The sequence below is a fragment of the Ptiloglossa arizonensis genome, chromosome 5, assembly GCF_051014685.1.
Source record: "Ptiloglossa arizonensis isolate GNS036 chromosome 5, iyPtiAriz1_principal, whole genome shotgun sequence".
Lineage (NCBI taxonomy): Eukaryota > Metazoa > Arthropoda > Insecta > Hymenoptera > Colletidae > Ptiloglossa > Ptiloglossa arizonensis.
In genome coordinates, this window is record NC_135052.1 from 21,473,748 (window position 1) to 21,495,226 (window position 21,479).

Sequence of the window (21,479 nt, forward strand, 5' to 3'; positions counted from 1 at the left end):
TGGACAATTTTCTAAGGAAATTTGGAACATTTTGTAGTGCAGAAAGGAAGAAAAAACAATTTCACGATGAGAGGAATGTGATACCATGAGTAAGTAGAATGTGGATCGGACGAGTATATGGTCAGACACATTGGCGTCGAATTGGAAACTTTGAATTTACATATATTCATTCTTCTTAATTAAATTATAATTAAAATATCGATTACACACCGAGGGGGTGCAAATAAACCGACGAACCATTGGAAGAACTTTATTTTCAAATTTATTTCGAACATATACGAAAGTTCTTTACAGTACGAAGCGACTGATCGAAGAATAGTTTTAAATCATTTGACTATGTTTGTCCTCTCGCATCTTGAAAAAGAATGATCTGTCTCAAAATAATAGAACGAAAGGAATCAATCCCAGCGTCTACATTAATTTTACGTTCAACTACTACGACAGCGAAAACCGTGATCTCTTTATAAAAATCAAATCTTCGTATTCAATTTTCTTCATTTTTTATGGAAAATTTTGCACCGTTTTATGGAAAAATATTTTCGATTCGCAGAAATTACTTTTGTTCTCTTTTTATAAATCAGCGAGTCCTTGGCCTGAATCATCGTTACACCGCAGAAAGTACAATTTCATCGAGGTGAAAAAAAAATTTTTCTCCTCAATGATTATGTATATGTATATATACTTTCAACGTTGCACATTAAAAAAAGATTAGAGTGCGGCGTTGTTCTCCGTCAGCGTGACAAGATCTCAGGATTATTTTAGAAATTTCGTTGCTTATCAATAAATAGCAGAACGCTTAGAATGTACAGGGTGTCCCATAAAAATCTGGACATAATGTTTCGGGGGAATGATTTGGACTTTCAAAAATAATTTAAACGTTCGTGTAAACATTTAATACACCCACCTTCTCGATAATTGTTTCTGCATCGTGCCAGTCCTCGCACATAATATTATTAGAAATTTGCACAGAGCATTATGAAAGCGTTTACAAATAGTTAACAAGATCGCATACGAGACACAAACCGTAGATCGAGAACATCGTGTTGATAAATATTTATAAAAACATATTTTTATTACTTTCGTTTATTCTATTCACGTTCAAAATCGTGTCCAGATTTTATGAAACACCTTGTATATATTAGTTACAATACACGTATAGTATATATGTGTACATGTACAATTCACGATTATCTTGTGCAAAGTACCAACGGTACGTAACCCGAAGAAAAATATCTCTTAGCGCGTTTCTTTTTATAAAAGTCGAAACTCGAAATTCAATCGATTTCTACGAAACAATACGTATCAATGAATCGGTAATATCGACCGGTCGAAATTATAGTTACATCGATGGAAAATTGATTACAAAGTATGTATGTACTTAAATTGTTATTAAATAGGAAATAAAAGCAAAAAGATATTTATTCGAAAAATTAGAAAAATTACGAAGAGACGGTTGAACGAAAAACGTTTCGAGGATTTCGAATTTCACTTCGAGTTTCATTAACGCTAAAGAGCACTCCAACAGGCTGCCTTAACGTTACAATTAGCACGAAGCGGGAAGAGAATTTCAACGATCTGACGATCGCGCATGCGCCGTAGATTACCGAGCCTCCCGGTCCACCGTGAGCTTTTAATTTCTCGACGAGGACGCAGCTCGTGATTCGCTTAAAATTACGGTTTAAATGTTGGAGCGATTGTCGTCGAGAGAGAATCGTGTAAAGCACTTGAAGAGTCACGGATTTTTACCTAATTGTGCCTGCTTGTGCACGCTCTTGTGTATACAGGGTGGTCCGTAAAAACAGTCCGCCTTGATGCTAAGCAGTTTCGTTATTTTAATCAATAGAAAGAAACGTTAATAATGAGATTTATAGACTTCGAAGGAACCTTAATATGGGGAGAATAGTTCCTTTGTGTGTGACCTCGTAGATAAGATTCGAAGGTCAAGTTTATTTTATTTTTCTGAAATGCAATGACAGTTCTTTATGGTGGAATTTAATCGAACAATGAATTCTGAGAATAAAAATATTGAAAACAAAAATATTACGGTGTATCTGGTTCTTCAGTGTTATTCAAGGTCAAATTGTAAGTTTATAATAATTGAATATCTCGAAAAATTAGTAAAAGGAAAACTATTACCATCGTATTGTGTTCCTATCAAAGCCATACAATTTTTGTTAGCGACACTTTTTGTTATCGATTAAAGTAACGATGATATTACAGTGGTCTGTTTTTAGTGAACCACCCTGTAGATGAGAAAAAAAAAGATCAGTCCTTGGAAGGAATTGCGAGTTGCATTGGGCCAGACATTTAAGGCCTGAGACTAAGCAAAAATTTGTCGATACTGTTGACACTTTACCTACTCATTGTACCATCATTTTAACAACTCGAGACTGATTTTTCTTTCTCCCTAGATTACATCGCATTAGCTTTTAGATTTTTCACGTGGACGAGGTTCTCAAAGTCACTTCGCGAGACTTAAAATATTGCACAACGCGTTTTTTATTTTGTTTCGACAAATATCTCGGTTGAATAATTGGAAGATTTTAATTATATAAAATCGAAAATAATTCTTGATTTCGATATTTTCAATTTTCCAATACTCACAATTCGTTCTGCGGAGGAAAAATACGCGGTGTTTTTTATCCGGTTAATTTTTTAAAATATTTCATTCAATTCTATTCAATTATCGAATTGTTTAAATTGTATTCTACACGTGTACCTCGCCCGCTTGAAAATGTTGCAGCAACGATAAATTTTCAATTATTATTTACCGCTCACTGTTTTTACAGTAAAAATGCTCGTTAACGCTGCGGTTAAATTATTCAGCACCGTATCAAAATGCCACCCTTTGCTCCGAAATTCCGCTTTTAGCCGCTGAATTCGTGCACTCCGTACACCCTGAATATATCTAAACAATCAACATCTAAACAATCTGCGTTCAGTTTTATTGTATCCTGTCAAGCTCGTTCGTTACATTCTATTTTGAACTACGTGTTACTTTCGATCTTCCGACACCTTGTACATTTATGGTATCTATTTTTGTCACTCAACGTCTCTCGAATGAAGTGAGCCCTTGATCCGTAATTTCTTAGCCACGCACACTTAAACAACTTTTTTCCCTCCCATTATGGAGATCTCAATGAATAATTTGTCCACAAGAGGCAATTAAAATTGTTAAATATATAATTTCTTTACGATATAGCGAAGCTGTTCAGAACTACGGTACTCGTCAGTCTTGATGCACTTCGCTGCAATTCGTTCTACAGAACGGGACCCAGATTGCGCAATTCCTCAAACATTATTCAATATTTTCGCGTCAATATTTTCGAGAAAGAAATGGAAAAGAAATGATCGTCGTACGAAACTTTCAATCCCTACAATTCCAATAGAGATTTCACAACATACAGCCTTAATCGTTCCACACAAACAACTCCAAACATCTACAAAAATTCAAAAAGCCTCTTCAAGAGGCTTTCATTATCTGATTCACCTCCAAATAAAGAATCCAACGAACCAGGAACAAGAAAATAGACCTATAATCCAACTGAAAATAAATTCTCATAAACGAGAGCCCGTGACAAACAACCTTAAACTTTCTGTTCAAACTTCCATCGAGATTCACTTCACTGCCCTTTCAAAGTACAATAGAAAACATAATTTACCTCGAACTTCCTCAAGTTTCTTGTTTAATCTTGTTTAAATTTCTTCAAACTTTCACTCGCACATTGAAACTTATTTAAACTTCTTCAAACTTCTTCAAACTTCTTCAAACTTCTTCAAACTTGTTTGAGGTGCAGAAAGTCAACACAATCGATTGATCGGACAAGTTAATTGCCAAGAGGATCGCCGGCGCCCGGTCGACTGAACTCCTGCGACGTGGCAGGTTGTCGATCGGGCACCAGCAGCCATCCTCACGTCCTCACAAACTTGTAAACAACACCGAAGACCAATACGCTGACCAGAACCAGAACCAGCGCGGTGACCACCTTAGCAAACGCGTTCAAACCGCTCTCCGTGTGCTGTTGAGGCCTCCTGGTGGGAATGCTCTGCTTCGAGGCCAAACCACGAGCCAACGCGGGGAACGCGAGGCTCTGGGTGAAGGTCAGCTTGTGCAAGGACTCCGAGAGAGAGTACGGACCTACGGAGCCACGTGCTGCTGCCCTCAGGAGGGAATACTCCAGGTCCAGAGCGTCGAACATGCTGTACCTGTTGAACAAACAAGACGTTTACTTTGGTGACGTCATAAAGAATGGCGTGTGACACCTCGGTCTCTTATTCACGCTAGAGTGCAACTTGAAGGATCTGTCTAGTTTGGAATACTGAAAATTGGGCGATATTTAATATTTTTTTTTAGGACACTATTAGACGTATGGATTTTAAGTTTTGTACACGTTATATTCATTTATAATTTTTCAAGCTGTATGAATTTTTTTAGGTACAAATAATTCTATTTGTCGATTGCATACTAGTATAGAGTTATAGAGTCCTATTTGTTGAAGGACCAACTCCTCAGGTGCGAACGGGACAGATATACATCTTTTTAGTACCCGAGGAGATCAAAATAGGACCGATCGTAACTCCAGATGCAATTTCTTCGTACACGTACTGTAGATATAAATTTTTGGAATACACGTGAATATTTTGGGCAAGAACCTAACTAACGTCAGTGTATTTCATTTGAAGAGTGTACGAGACGTAAAACTTGAGAATTAAAAAACAGTAAAAATGACAGAATTATTAGAAACGCGACAAACTGATTAAAATACACATTATTATTTTAAAAAAATTTCTATTTGGACGACTCCTCCACAATATTCTCGAAAAACAATCAAAAAGAACCCACACCGTAGTCTTATTAGCAAAATATAGTAATCCCCGCTTTCAAGCAACATCGTCTCTAGATCGCTTGAAAACGGGGTAGCAATTTTTATCTCACACGGAGGATAGTTTCATATATGCACACGAACAATGAAAGGGACAAATTCCTTCACTCGGATCTGATGTAAAAGTTGTCACTTGAAAGCGGGGATAATCCTGACAACCGATTCGTACAAGTTAATTATTTGATACCAAGACTTTGAGGCTTCTAAACGACCACTTTCGTAATACTTGGTTTGTTTTATGTTACTGTAAAGCTTGTCGAATGAAACTGAAACTAAATTCCTTCACTCGGATCTGATGTAAAAGTTGTCACTTGAAAGCGGGGATTAAGCTAACGACCGATTCGTACAAGTTAATTATCTAATACTAAGACTTTGCAGCTTCAAAATAACCACTTTCGTAATACTTGGTTTGTTTTATGTTACTGTAAAGCCTGTCGAATGAAACTGAAACTAAATTCCTTCACTCGGATCTGATGTAAAAGTTGTCACTTGAAAGCGGGGATAATCCTGACAACCGATTCGTACAAGTTAATTATTTGATACCAAGACTTTGAGGCTTCTAAACGACCACTTTCGTAATACTTGGTTTGTTTTATGCCACTGTAAAGCCTGTCGAATGAAACTGAAACCGCGTACACAGTTGGATCGATTCAGTGTCTGGGTGAAGGTTTCACCCTTGAAACTTCAGGGCGCGATGAAAAGAAAGGAGGCGAAGTCGAGACGATTTCCGTCTTCGGGGAAAAGCACGAATTATTCGGATACCAGCCGCGATTAATATCACCGGGTGCATAATGAAAGGGCGTTGGGTGGTAACTCCACGTGCTCGGGGTTGCTGGTCGTCGTATTTGCATGGTGCCAGGGTCGCGCCTTGACATGAGCCAAGATCGACGTCAGACCGTGTCAGCCCGAGGGATTATTTCTAGCTCCACTTTCCCCGTGTAGTAATTTCCACGGATCGGGAACAGAGACCTTCGGGGACTTCCTCGCGCGGGTTGATGGTTCTACAAATGCTGCTTCTCATTTTTCTGGAGGCCTCGACTTTGCAAATGACAAAAGAAAACGAGCTTCCGTTTCTCGTTTGCAATTCTCCGGTCGAGGATTGGAATTTTTTTTTTCTTTTTTTTTTTTTTTTTGAAGATGACGGAATACCGTAAACTTGGAAGAAACATCCCCCAAATATCACCCCTTCGATTTTGACGAAACTTTGTCGGTTTATGGGGCAGTAAAAAATTAGGGGCACGTAAGTTTTCTTGGCTGCAGAAACGAAAGCAAGATTAAGGGTCTTTCCTCGAAATTTTTAATAATTTTTTTGTTAAACGCTATGAAATTTATTAGATTGAATGAGTGTTTGGAAATGTATGAAAATAGATTGCTTCGTGAGTGTTTCATATTTTTTGTGTACGCATTTTTCTCGAATATAAATTATTTGAATAAAATTTGATTATATTTGTATACATATACCGGTAGAAAAAATAAACCAGTCACTTTTGCTACTTTTATTTTCAAAATTATCGAAAAGACAATAATATACAATGTAATAATTAGTCCCAAATTTTTTTACATTGTATTAATATTGTACACATATTGACAATTTTTAAACACAACGAGTAATTGCAAAAATTGTCTTTAGACGATAGTAAACATTTCCATGTGATTTACTAACGTTCGTATTAATTTTTTTTGGTCAATGAGTTCTTCGTGTTATTTTCTATAAAAAACCATACAGAATTTCTTCAAAAGCTTATCTTACTCGAGAATATGTACTGTCCATGCGTGAAAAGAAGGCAACCTCATGTTTCCATCCCCACTCTAGTTCACAAACTACTAACTCCCCTACCGCTGCACGCCTTATCGCTATTGGTCACTCTCGATCTCCGTCACCGCTCTCAGCCAATAGCAGCAATGCGTGCTCCGGTAGGAGAGCTAGAAGCGGGGATATACACACTCGTTAGCCATCTTCTCGCAGACGGACACTACACACACACTCGATGATTTTCAACGCGGCTGCAACCTTGAGAAGAGATGAAAAACTTAAAAAATGTTACCTTTTAAAAAATAAATACGTGTCCCCCATTTTTCAGCGCTCCAAAAACCCAAACAAAGTTTCGTCAGAATGAAGCTATGGAAGCACTATTCAAAGTCCTTCGTTAGTGTACTACGATGACTAGAATGAACACGATAGCCAGTTTTAATATTAATTAGTACTCCGAATTAATGAATGAAACTGGACAAAAATTGTGCCCCAAATACGAATTAACTTCGGTGTGACACAAGTTGGCGCACGATTGGCGGTTTGGAATTGTTTCGCGGGACCAGTGGCATTAAGGTCGACGGTAATAATTTTTGTAAATTATCTGGCCACGTATCGCGAAACATCGATGGAATCAGCCGTAACGATCCCGTGGTATTTATATCGTGTGTCACGCGTACGACACGCCGGTACATTCACGCGAGACCTTTGTTGACCTATTACCGATTTAATAATTCATTGTCCGGTGTACGTTTGTAGTAGCAACAAGTTCATCAATGTGGAACGACGACATCGACGATGATAGGAGATTGAATCACCGAGGGTGCCCTTTCTCCACCTGTCGCTATATTTACAGGGAAATGTCAGGTGTAGTCGTAAATGTACTGTGCAAATTGACTCGAACGGGCCGGTACGGCTTATCGCGATCAACGCAAGGAATAATTCTGATTTCCTTGTTCGTGGACTCGTTGGATAAAAATTTCCATAGTCGGGAACTGGTCTCGGATTGTTATCATCGGTTTAGAATTATTTAACTCGCTTTTTTTTCTCGACACGCCGGCAAATAAATTTCCAGATGGTGATTATTAACTTGCGAGATTCGGTATCGTTCAATCCTCGTAATGTCGACGGTTTAGGCGATCAGGGGTGAGGCCGCGCGTGGGTCAAAACTGACCCGTGATTTGACCACGTACAAATATCTCGAAGAAAGATTCCATTATTTTGTGATATTTTTCTTAATTTTTAGGAAAAGTTGTACTAATGATATATTATTAATTGCTATTAATTGTACAATAGGAAGGTCTATCTGGGTCTCAAGAGACCCAGATGTGATATGGCGAGGGTTAAATGTGAGCGTTTAAGTATTTGAGAAAAAGATAGGAATCTCGTTTGAGGAATTTATTTGGTAAGAGGCAGAGGTTTGTTAGATTGGATACGTTTCACATAACAAGACTATTCTTGACACAATACTGGGGGATACTTGACGGTAATCCGTATCACAGCAGGAAGCCTTAATGGCTTGTGGCATCACAATGGAAACGATTGAACGTTCAGTGTCGGGTGGCTGAACAATGTCTATTTGGATGAAAGATTTGAACAATGAATAAAAGAAAAACTAGTTTATATATACAAAATACTAATTATAAAAATTTTGCCTATTTCTAAACAATATAAACCTTTAAATGTTTAGGGAGAAAAAATGACTGGGGTGTTTTTCCGGTGAAAAGGGCAACGAAGATTTTTTGGAGTGTTAATAATCAATTAACGTCGTTTATAACGAATGAAAAAAAATCTATTCAATATTTATGAAATGTAAATTATAGAATAAAATACTTCAGAATAATCGAATAAAAATATAATTAATCGTCACCTTTTATTTGAATAAAATTTTCCCCTATTCTAAATAATATAAATCTTTAAATATTCGGGATAAAAAAAGAACCGAGGCAAGTGCTTTTCCGGTGAAAAGAGCAACGCAGATTTTTGGAGTGTTAATAATCAATTATCGTCGTTCACAACGAACAATAAAAATCTATTTAATATTTATGAAATGTAATTATAGAATATGTAATTATGGAATAAAATATTTCAGAATTGTTGAATAAAAATATAACTAATTTGAATAAAATTTTCTCCGTTTCTAAATAATATAAACATTTAAATATTTGGTAACAAAAAAGAACCGAGGCAAGTATTTTTCCGACGATTTTCTGAAGTGTTAATAATCAATTAACATTATTTGCAACAAATAAAAAGAAATCCACTTAATATTTATGAAATCTAAATCATATAATGAAATATTTCCCAATGATGAAATAAAAATATAATTCCATCGTCACCTTTTAATGTTTGGGAACAAAAAGAAGCTAAGGCAAGTGTTTTTCCCATGAAAAGGGTAACAAAGATTTTTTGGAGTATTCATAATCAATTAACATCGTTTACAAGGAACAACAAAAATCTACTTAATATTTATGAAATCTAAATCATATAATAAAATATTTTCCAATGATGAAATAAAAATATCATTTATCGTCACTTTTTAATGTTTGGGAACAGAAAGAAGGTAAGGCAGGTGTTTTTCCTATGATAAGGGCAACGAAGGTATTTCGTAGTGTTAATAATCAATTAACATTATTTACAACGAATAAAATGAAATTTACTTAATATTTATGAAATGTAAATCATATAATAAAATATTTCGCAATGATCAAATACAAATATAATTCCATCATCATCTTTTAATGTTTGGGAACAAAAAGAAGGTAAGGCAGGTGTTTTTCCTATGATAAGGGCAACGAAGGTATTTCGTAGTGTTAATAATCAATTAACATCGTTTACAACGAACAACAAAAATCTACTTAATATTTATGAAATGTAATTATAGAATATGTAATTATAGAATAAAATATTTCAGAATTATTGAATAAAAATATAACTAAGTTGAATAAAATTTTCTCCGTTTCTAAATAATATAAATATTTGGTAACAAAAAAGAACCGAGGCAAGTATTTGTCCGAAGTGTTAATAATCAATTAACATTATTTACAACAAATAAAAAGAAATCCACTTAATATTTATGAAATCTAAATCATATAATAAAATATTTCCCAATGATGAAATAAAAATATCATTCATCGTCACCTTTTAATGTTTCAGAACAGAAAGAAGCTAAGGCAGGTGTTTTTCCCACGATAAGGGCAACGAAGATATTTCGAAGTGTTAATAATCAATTAACATAGTTTACCTGCTGCTACGTCTCCTGTCTTGAGAGTGCATCGAGGCGACAGCCGAGCTGGGCATAGATCGTAGACTGCTGGTGGTCGAACTGGAAGGACTCGGCGGGAGTGGTGGTGGTTCTTCGTCTATGGACGCTCTGTCAGGGGTTGGCGGATTCTTAGACCCGGAATTGTGGTGATTGTGATGCAGATGATGCAGCTGCAGTCGAGCGTGATCCGGATGGAGTAGACTGGCGCGTCGCGATTGTTGCGGCGTCGCGGCGGGGCTGGTGCTCGCTACGCCGCAGGGCGATGGCGATGCCTTTTAACACATCGTTCGTGTGGTATAATAATGCAATCATAATTCTCCTGGTGCACTGAAACGCTTTACAAAGGTAGGACAGACGAAACGCTGCAACGATAGTCGAACGTGAGCAAAATTCCTATACGACGTGTCTGCTAAAATTAACACCCTCGTTGCAAAAATAATTCTCCGTTTTCAGTTGCAAAATGGTACACCACGACATTAAGGGAGACTCGTGCGAAACGTTTAAATGATAATGATTTTCGACAATTCTTTTATAACATAACTCGATTATACTTTTCGTATATATTCTATAACATTCTAAGATATAAATTGTTTTTTTTGTATTTCTGTTACAATTTATCGACTTTCGTTAATAAATGTTACTCTCCATAGACTTTCCTGTCAATGATATGCAATTTAGTATTATTTTATGTCAATTTGGAATAAAAAATCAAAGGAGGTTTTTTTTTAAATTACTTTTATTTAAATGTTTTATTCGAGTCTCTTCCCTTAAAATAGTGTACTATATATAACTGGAGAAACAATACATTTTTTGGAACATTTTATTTCAGAGTGAGATGAACTTTTTTTATTCAAATAAAGTAAGTTTCTAGTGCAAAAAAAAAAATCAATAAATAGGTATTTCATCCACGATTGTGAGGGCAATGGTTTCACCAATTTAATATGAATATTAAACAATGACGAAAATACGAGTTTAATATTTTCCAATACCCTGTGTATATATTTAATTTCACTAAAATCAAACATTGACAATTGTTTGACGTTTCTTGGCAGTATTGTAGAGAGAAAGAAAAATCAGTCTCACGTTAAGGGGAATATAGTACCATGAGTAAGTATTATATCGTTCAGAAAGTTCGTGCTCCGGACGTAGAGAGTTTATTACCTTTTTACCTGAGTAATAAAACATCGTTTGACCTACAACTCATGTTGTGTGTTCCGAGTGTAGCTTCTGTGTGAGTTAATCGTTCATTTTGTGTTTCTCGCGAGAAGTATAAGCAAAAAAACTATAAACGAATAGAAGGTACGTTGCATCGTGTTGTACGTATCACGAAAAGCGTTTGAAGGATCAATTACGAAAGATAATGAGCACAATTGTACAAATTGAAAGAAACTATATTTCATAAAAGTGATCGATGAAACGTTGCGAGAATCGTGTAAAAAAAAGAAGAAAAACCTGTACGATTTCAATTGAGAAATATTACAACACCTTATTTTGCAGACATTACGTCAGATTTCTATTTATTACGTCGGATTAATTATCAGGAAGAAACTTTCCGAACAAAGAAACTGATCCAAGTACGAGCAAGAATTTTTTTATGAAAAAAATCAAAAGAGTAGAACATTTTACAAAAGTGGAATAATGAACTTATCGGATAAACGAGAAAGGATTATCGAACAAGATGGAAGCTACGTTTCAACGTTAAAGAAGAGAAAAAGTGAAAAATATTGAGCTTCGTTGAAATGATGGAAACGAACTTTTTGGATGACCTAATGGAATATGGATATCGTCGAGTAATTTTTCCTCAGTCGCCAGTCACACAAAGGCTGACCGAAACGTCTGACCCAATACGTCTTGCATTCCTTACGAGACTCATCTTTCTTTCTCCCTAGAGTACAACAGATTTACACACACACGCAAGAGGCAACAAATAGCGGTCTATTAACCTTCCGACTACTGCAGTTCCGAGTTCCGTGCCGGAGTCATTTTTTATTCACGTCGATATCTCACTAATTGTACACATCGTCGCGCGAGTCTTTTGTTTCTGTACCTTTCGTTGCACATTTGTGATAACGCGGTGTTCAAAATAGATCGTTATTTCATTATCCGGGGCTAAAGCAACTATAGTGACTACGTCACTAAAGTAATCACGAGACTAAAGTAATCACGTCACTAAAGTTACCACCATTAAAATAACGACGGCACTAAAGTAACTATATTACTAAAGTAACTATATTACTAAAGTAACCACGTCACTAAAGTAACTAGATTACTAAAGTAATCACGTCACTAAAGTAACAATATTACTAAAGTAATCACGTCGCTAAAGTAACCACGTCACTAAAGTAACTATATTACTGAAGTAATCATGTCCCTAAAGTAACTATATTCCTAAGTAATCACGTCACTAAAGTAACTATATTACTAAAGTAATCACGTCACTAAAGTAACTATATTAGTAAAGTAATCACGTCACTAAAGTAACTATATTACTAAAGTAATCACGTCACTAAAGTAACTATATTACTAAAGTAATCACGTCACTAAAGTAACTATATTACTAAAGTAATCACGTCACTAAAGTAACCATGTTATTAAAGTAGCTACGCCACTAAAGTAACTACATCACTAAAGTAACCATGTCACTAAAGTAACCACGTCACTAAATTAACCATGTCACTAAAGTAACCATATTACCAAAGTAATCACGTCACTAAAGTAATCATATTACTAAAGTAACCATGACACTAAAGTAACCACATCACTAAAGTAACGCAACTACACGATGAAGTCGCGAGGACTTTATAAACTCGTGGGAAACAATGATCTCAACTTACAACGCTCAAAGTGCCAAATTATGCGAGTTAATACAGGGTGGGTGAAAAAAAAGAATAAGAAAACAATGAGGTATAGAATATTTACACTCGCACAATAAAATGAAAGTAACAAACTTCAAGTTCGATTTTCTCGAAAACAAAGGTCTAGGATGAATAAATTGCATACCACATGTTCTTCTTTTTTAAGTAAAATTACCCCCTGGCAGATTGCACTGCAATTTTCAACTCACTCTGTAAATGATGCTTTCAAGAATGAATATTTAAAGGTAATTAAAATGTATAAATAATTAACAAGAAAAAAATACCAAGCTTCACGTCTTGCCTCATCGTGTAGGGATTATTTAACATACGCCAAGTTCCGTCATTGTGTGCGTTATAGTCATCGTGACAGTTTGGGAGACAAAAGCAGTGACTCGGGCACAGGACATGGTGGGTTAAATTCGGAGAGTCGTTACCAGGTTTGCTGGAAGCTACACGTACGTTTCTAGCGAAGGCTACCTGGATGGACTCGATGCCGCTGTCGTTGACGTTCTCCTGGACGTCTGGGAATACAAACGCCTGGGCTTGGCCATCTGCCTCCCCTCTGGGTGAGTCGCTCGGCCATACCTGCAGTAGAGGAAGTCCGCCGCGTGTCTCTACGGAAACTTCCGCGGTGACGACGTTGCTCTGCTCACCCGTACCGAGGCACAGCCGGCTCAACTCTCTCAGTGGCTTCTGTCGAACATTAACCATTGTTTATTTAGAGAAATAAATAGAGAAATGAATAGAGAAGTACATGAAGAAATAAGTAGAAAAATTAATAGAGAATTTAATTAAAATATTAATAGAGAATTTAATTAAAAAATTAATAGAGAATTTAATTTAAAAATTAATAGAGAATTTAATTAAAAAATTAATAGAGAATTTTATTGAGAATTTTATAGAGAATTAAATAGAAAATTTAATAGAAAAATTAATAGAGAATTTGATAGAGAATTAAATAGAAAATTTAATAGAAAAATTAATAGAGAATTTAATAGAGAATTAAATAGAAAGTTTAATAGAAAAGTTAATAGAGAATTTGATAGAGAATTAAATAGAAAATTTAATAGAAAAGTTAGTAGAGAATTTAATAGTGAATTAAATAGAAAATTTGATAGGGAAATAGAGAACGTTATTTCTCTTTTAAATAATTGTTTATTTAGAGAAATAAATAGGGAAATTAATAGAGATGTAAATAGAAAATTAAATAGAAAATTTAACAGAGAAATAGAGAAATGCATTTCTCTATTAAATAATTATTTATTTAGGGAAATAAATGAAGAAATAAATGGAGAAGTAAATGGGGAAAATAAATTTTCTATAAATAGAAAAATTAATAGAGAAATGAATAGAGAATTGAATAGAAAATTTAATAGAGAAATAAAAGGGAAATAAGTAGAAACATTAATAGAGATATGAACAGAGAAATAATTTTATTAAGTTATTAAATAATTGGAAAATAACACTCAAATCGTGAATTAATTTTCATAATTGAATCAGAGACTTGATTTTACTCAAACACTAAAATCGAATTTTTAAAAAAATATATAAAATGCATATCTTAAAATATTTGAAATTAATTACCGCAAAAAATATATCCTCATGTGAAATTTAAATAATTCAGACATCGTTTCTTTCTTTTTGTTCGAGGCCCATGTTCGTTAATAAATTTGACACTACTGTCGCGAGGGAAATAATATTCGTCGCGAAAAATTTGTCTCCCGACGCCTCGTGACCGAAAAATCAGAATCGACCATCTCCCATTTCATTATTTACAATTTTCAATCAACGATTTTAATCGTACATTTCCACGATACTGGAAATTCCGTATCACCTTTCCTATCGGGGTGTAGCAATTTTCAAGAAATTACTTTCAGGTCGTTCAATATCTTAACCGAAGCATCGCAGCCTCCTAAATAAGAGAACGTACGTGTCCACTGGGACTGACATAACCGTGTTCCTGTCCTGATAATACCGTTTCTCGGCGTTATGTCACTCACACGCGCGCAGGCACGTTATGCACGTTGCATTTGCGTCACGTGAGGGCTGTCACTGGCTCGAATTGATTCGTCCAATGAAAATGTCCACGGAAATATCGCCGCAGGCGAGCGATGTGTTTGGACGTGTTGAATCAATTGCCTGATTACATTTTCACTGGAATATTGTTCACCGGCTATCGCGACACATATTCCGAACAATGCGTTTCGTAAACAATAGTTACAATTGTCGCGTACAAAACGATCGTTGTTCGTCTCGATTCGAGAAAAAAAAGAAAGAAACGTGCATCGATAATACGCACAACGAACGTTCAATTCGTTTTCGTTTCGAATTAAAGTTTCACCGCAACCGAGTGAATCGACGGAGTGAAAATTCGAATCGGCTTATCGACTCCGAGGCGGGAAAGCTTCCTGTAATTCCGTTCGTCGTCCACGTTTATGAAACACGATTAATCGACACATTGAAAATACACATCCCTGCATACGATTCGGATTAAAGCGTCCAACTGTTTGTAATCGAATAAGTGGATGATTTGGATGAATAATTAATGACGAAGCGGGTTGTAGTGGACAATCCACTAATGACTGTTGTTTGCTTCGTGGTTCGATTTGAAGATTTACCTACTCGGATCAAATGGAGAGGTAATTCGCTAATATGATTTTTCGCGACTTTGTGACACTGTAAGTTGCTTGTAAAGTGTAGATAATTATCCATGATTATTGTTTATCGTTTTCTTTATTTTTTGAATCGATCAGTGTTCGATACTTGAACTCTTGATAGGAGAGAAAATTTACAAAGAATGTCTATGATAAATAATATCTGTTGTAATTACGTTTATCATTACATTCATTGTAAATAAACTATCTCCAGTTTTAACGACGCGGAATTTAAAATTGAGAGACAATCGTAACAAATAAGGACGATGCTTAAAATTGGACAAAAAATGTTTACTCAGATTTTAAGAACAACGGTTAGATATTTTTGTCCACTTTTTCACAAAAGTTGTATCAATTGTCAGCAAACAAAAGATTACAATTGGACCACAATAGCTCTGTTTAATTTTTTAAAGTTCATCGAGTCAAAACGTGTGACTTTAATAATTAAATAATTTTTATCGTTTTCATGAAGCGTGTTTAGAAATACTTTTGTCTAACGTGAATAATAAAATTCTGACTTTGAATAACGTAATTGAAGAAACACTTTCGTCGAAACGAAACGAATGGAAACTGTTCGTTCAACTATTTTATTTACCTACCAGATGAGTGAAATAAATGATTCATACGTTCGGATGTAAAATGCATATTTAATACACTATTCTGCACGAATGGAATAAATAGGAAAGTGAAGAAGGTATAAATAGAAATGGAGAATATAGCAACGAGCGCTTCGACAGAGTTGGTTAATTTTCCAGGCTCGTCTAATAAAAGATTGATGAAGTCTTTGTTTCATTATCCGCAGGAAACATTTATGGAATGTCCGAGAATAACGTCCAATCGAGTAGAAGAGAGCATTGTTTATTGCCATCAAAACAGATTAATGGGAGGAGAGACGCTTTCAACGAAAAATCGTTATCGAACGAGATCACCTCGATAAAGCGTCTTCCTCTTGCTAATGATCGACTTTCCTTTAACGAGTAATTTTCTTCGCGCAAAAACTATAAATCATCCGTTAATTTTATGCAGTTGTCAATCTACACGCATGCAATTTAATTCAATCCACGATTAGAAAGAAAAAGCGAAAATAAGATAATTTCTCTCTCGTGGAAATATAATTTTTTTCGCAAGAAAAATATACTTCCACGAGATTTTAACATAAACATTCTGATGTATTTTTAAGAAAGAGAGGGATAATACCTTTCGGTCGATTTTTAATTGAAGAATAACTAAAAGTGTAACGGGCTAAAAATTATTATTTCAGTTACCATACTGAAATAATAATTTTTCTTGCATTATATTTACAACAGCCTTGAAAGTACAGGATGAACTCGGTTAGATTATCAAAGAAATTGCAAACGTGCAGAAGAGATTTCCAAAGGTCGTTCCAAGGTGAGGTTAAATTTTTCAAAATCAGTATTTTAACAATTTATTTTGTAATATCTACACTTTAGATGTTCGTATCAGCCAGCACTTTTTTTAATCAATACTTTATCATTAAATATCAGCGAACGTACAAATATTCGTACACAAAAATAATTGCAATTGCTAAATTAACGATTCTCGTTTCTTCAAATTCCATTTTTTTTCAGTTAATACACTGGAGAAAATTACTAAAATTTACTAAATGTTCCTAATTGAACTTCTCTATGTGTAATTTTCCATTCTAAAGATTTCCACATTAGAAAAGAAATTAATTCTCACTCGAAGAGGTTCGAAACAGGAAAACTCTGGCGAATGGGTTCCATAATGGCGCTGGTAACGCGGAAACTCGAGACAATTCACTCCATAAATAAATCTAACGCGAACTTTCGATTCGACGGAAGTTTGAAAGTCTTCGACCTCGCACAAACCCGTTGCTTTCGTTCTCGTCATCTTGAAATATTCTCAGGATTGGATTTTCATTAAGGCCTGTTTACATTGACACGATGAAGGTCACTACGCGGTAACACGGCTCGATTCTTCGCAACGTGATGACGTAGGATGGACGCACGAGAGGATTTGCAGCAACAGTTCACCGGTAATATTTATCACGGCGTGGTAATAAAAGTGCAAAGTTCGCCGGCTCGTGGCTTACTAGAGTAAGTAACTATAGTGAGTACGTCACTAAAGTAACCACGTCACTAAAGTAACCACATCACTAAACTAACCATATTACTAAAGTAACCATATTACTAAAGTAAGCACGTCACTAAAGTAACCACGTCACTAAAGCAATCACGCCATTAAAGTAATCACGTCATCAAAGTACCCACGTCACTAAAGTAACCACATTACTAAAGTAATAACGTCACTAAACTAACCACACCACTAAAGTAACCATATTACTAAAGTAACCATATTACTAAAGTAAGCACGTCACTAAAGTAACAACGTTACTAAAGTAATCACGTCACTAAAGTAACCACGTCACTAAAGCAACCACGCCATTAAAGTAATCACGTCATCAAAGTACCCACGCCATTAAAGTAATCACGTCATCAAAGTACCCACGCCATTAAAGTAATCACGTCATCAAAGTACCCACGTCACTAAAGTAACCACATTACTAAAGTAACAACGTCACTAATCTAACCACATCACTAAAGTAACCATATTACTAAAGTAACCACGTTACTAAAGTAACTACATTACTAAAGTAACCACATGACTAAAGTAACCACATTACTAAAGTAACCACGTCTCTAAAGTAACCACGTCACTAAAGCAACCACGCCATTAAAGTAATCACGTCATCAAAGTACCCACGTCACTAAAGTAACCACGTCACTAAAGTAACTACATTACTAAAGTAACAACGTCACTAAACTAACCACGTCACTTAAGTAACCATATTACTAAAGTAAGCACGTCACTAAAGTAACAACGTCACTAAAGTAATCACGTCACTAAAGTAATCACGTCACTAAAGTAACCACATTACTAAAGTAACCACATTACTAAAGTAATCACGTCACTAAAGTAAAAAAAAAATACTATGACACTTGAACTTTGAACAACTGTGAATATACGAACGAGTCGACAAATCTACATGAAACTTCACACGTGTTCATCGAACAGTAGTACCATCTTTGGAAAAATAAAACTACGAAGCTGATAGCTCCATTTCTTATCGAACGACAAAACTTATTGAGAAACTTATTAGAGAGCAAAAATATCGACGACGAAGAATGGTTGAACTATTTATGGGGCTATTCTTGTTCCAGGGCGAAAGAATGGTGTTCTTTAAGAACTTTCTGAGAGGAAAGTATAAGAGTAAACATAGATTTTAATATTATACGGGCTGGTAGAGTGTACAAGGAGTCTAATCTAACTTGATCACCTTAATTATCTTATTTGTTGAATATTTTTATTTTTGACGATGGGAAAAAAAGCAGAGAAAAAAATCTGTTTAAGAATGAATACGATAAGAAAACAATATTTCTATTGTACAATGCAAATATTATTTGATACTTTTTAAATGTGACTATATAGTTTGGTTTATTGTTGTTAGTGTGATGTAATAGTTGCGACCAAGATGAAATAAATGTAATATTTAAGTAAATAATGTGTCGAGATTTTTCTTTTATCATCGAACACAAGTGGAATATTTAAAATAGTCAAATTGGATAGAACGTCCTGTATACACTTTGACATTTTTTATGTTACAAATATCTGTAGAGCAAAACTAAAGTTTCTTTCTGAGGAAACATCTCTTGGTAAGATTTATTTAAACGCAAGTCTCCCGTTGAATTTGTTCTGAAAATCGAGAACTTCTGATCGATTGGAGTCTCAAATCCCTGTGGAGAGAAATATCACACGAATGTTTGGATATTGGTTTAAGAAGGAAAACCTCACAATCCTCTGGTAAGGTTTCTTTAAAACGTGTCTTTCGTCGAACCAGAAAATTCCAAAAATCGAGATCATCCGATAGATTGAAGTTTCGAGTTTCTTTAGAGAGATCTCGGTGGATAAAATATTTTTATATTTTTTATTACATTTTCACGAGAGTATTACCAATGGATTGGCGAGATTTTTTCAGTAAAAAAGAGTCTAAGCGCAATATTATTCGAAAGACTTCATATTTGAAAATTTAACAATGATTATTTTGACTCACAATTACAAATAATACGTATAAGGTTTGTTTAGATTGATTTTCATTGAAAAATCGCGCAAATCCATTGATAATATCTATTGTGAAAATGTAACTGTAAATACACAAATTATACAATAATAATTATACAGAAATAATTATACAAAAATTATACAAAAATTATACAAAAATTATACAAAAATTATACAAAAATTATACAAAAATTATACAAAAATTATACAAAAATTATACAAAAATTATACAAAAATTATACAAAAATTATATAAAAATAATTGTACAAAAATTACAAAAATTACAAAAATAATTATACAAAAGATTAGTTTTCATAAGTGCATAAAATAAATTCTACCAAGGAATTTCACCAGTTAAATCCAAATGTAAAAGTTGTGACTTGAAAGCGGGAATTACTGTAACATCAATGTCTACTCCTCATTGCCATACATTCAAGCAACGAGACTCGTTTTCGTATTGTTACACGTATACTGATGAGAAATAGCATTGCAGTCTCTCGACAATGATTCTCAATCGGGGTTAAACGTTTCGCTGGGTTTTTCGATGCTCACAGCCTGAAAAAAGTTGACTCCGATCTCCGTGGGAAACAAAATGAGAGAAAAAAGTGAAGGGGGGGGGGGGAGGGGGTTGAAACTCGAAACGAATCGATACCGGGGAAGTAGAAAATATCGCGTCGAAACGTATTTTTCACCATCGAAAATCAAATTTTTGTCAAGCTACCCCACTTTTTGTACTCAAAGCGCGCTCTTGCTTCGAACTAAAAGAAAAGAAAACCATAGAAATGCAATTAAATATGATCAATTCTCCAAAAATAAATTATACTTATTTTTAAATGGAAATTTACAATAATACTGTTCGACAGAACCTAACAAATTTCCAAGAGAATTTTCCAGTGTTTCAGATTCAGGTTCATTTATTTAAAAAAAAAACAATTCGAATTTTGTTACATTGCTCTATAGTCGGGACTTTTTTTTCACATCTATGACCCAATTTCCGTTGAAATTTTTAGCTCGAATTGGAAAAACGTTAAAAGCAATCACTTCGGTTCCTGTGAAATTTACTTAACACTTTTCAACTTGGAATCTATAAGCGATTTTCCAACAATTCTTCACAAATCATAAATGTTTAAGAAAAAAATATATTAGAAATCAATCGTCGCACAGTTTTGTACAAAATAAACAATGGTAAACGATAGAAGATATTCGTCACGACGAACTATTGATTGTCATCGATTTCTAACCTCAAAATGTTAAATATATTTCGATTTCGTCTATCTATAACAATACACATTTTCTTCCCGCGTGTGTCTTTCTTAATTTACTTGTGTACACTGATGTGGGTTTCCCGTTTATCGATACAAATAAATAAATAAATATCGGCGTTTACAAAATATTACGTACAAATTTATCATCGTTGCGTTCGAAGGGATTCGAACGATGCAATTCGTAAGAGTCAGGGGGATGACATTTAAACGATTCACCGGGTAAAAATATCGCCACGGGTCTACACCTTTTCTCAAAATTTTTCCATCGGGGTATAATTATCCCAACCTCGTACGAAAAAAAAAAAAAAAAAAGAAAATCGGTGGTCTAACAAACAGTGCGGACACAGATTGATATAGTACAACCAGGAAACTCCCTAATGAAGCTGGATGGTTCTTTACAGGTTTCCTATGCCCTGAATAGAAGCAAACGGTATTCCGTATTTGCAGAAAATGGACCATCTGCCCCGAGACAAAGGTCACAGTGGACTCGGGTGATATCGTAGATAAAGCAAACATTTCGAATTTACTGAAGTAGATTAGCCCGTGATAACTGGTAACCTATTCGGAGTGTGAAATTTTAATTCACTAAATTCAATAGCAAAACGGATTTATTAGACGTATGTATACGAATATGTATAGAAGGTGTGTAATCCTATTTTAATATGTAAGTGTGAAAAGAAAATTTGTATAAATTTTAGAAAGACAC

The 21,479-nt window shown here is 34.8% G+C and overlaps 1 protein-coding gene across 2 annotated transcripts in view; it reads right to left on the reverse strand.

Moving 5' to 3' along the window:
* Window positions 1-246: 246 nt before the first annotated feature.
* The window catches only part of LOC143146755 (uncharacterized), a 33,454-nt gene continuing 12,221 nt past the window's right edge, over window positions 247-21,479 (reverse strand). The window contains exons 2-4 of one of the 2 annotated variants that reach the window (XM_076311360.1): window positions 13,231-13,446; window positions 9,878-10,170; window positions 247-4,206 (exon numbers count right to left, since the gene is read on the reverse strand). In XM_076311360.1, the coding sequence (XP_076167475.1) occupies window positions 3,912-4,206; window positions 9,878-10,170; window positions 13,231-13,446 (804 nt within the window). In that variant the 3' untranslated portion in view covers window positions 247-3,911. Of the gene's footprint in view, window positions 4,207-9,877; window positions 10,171-13,212; window positions 13,447-21,479 lie in introns of both variants that reach the window. The other variant, XM_076311359.1, reaches the window with a different exon arrangement.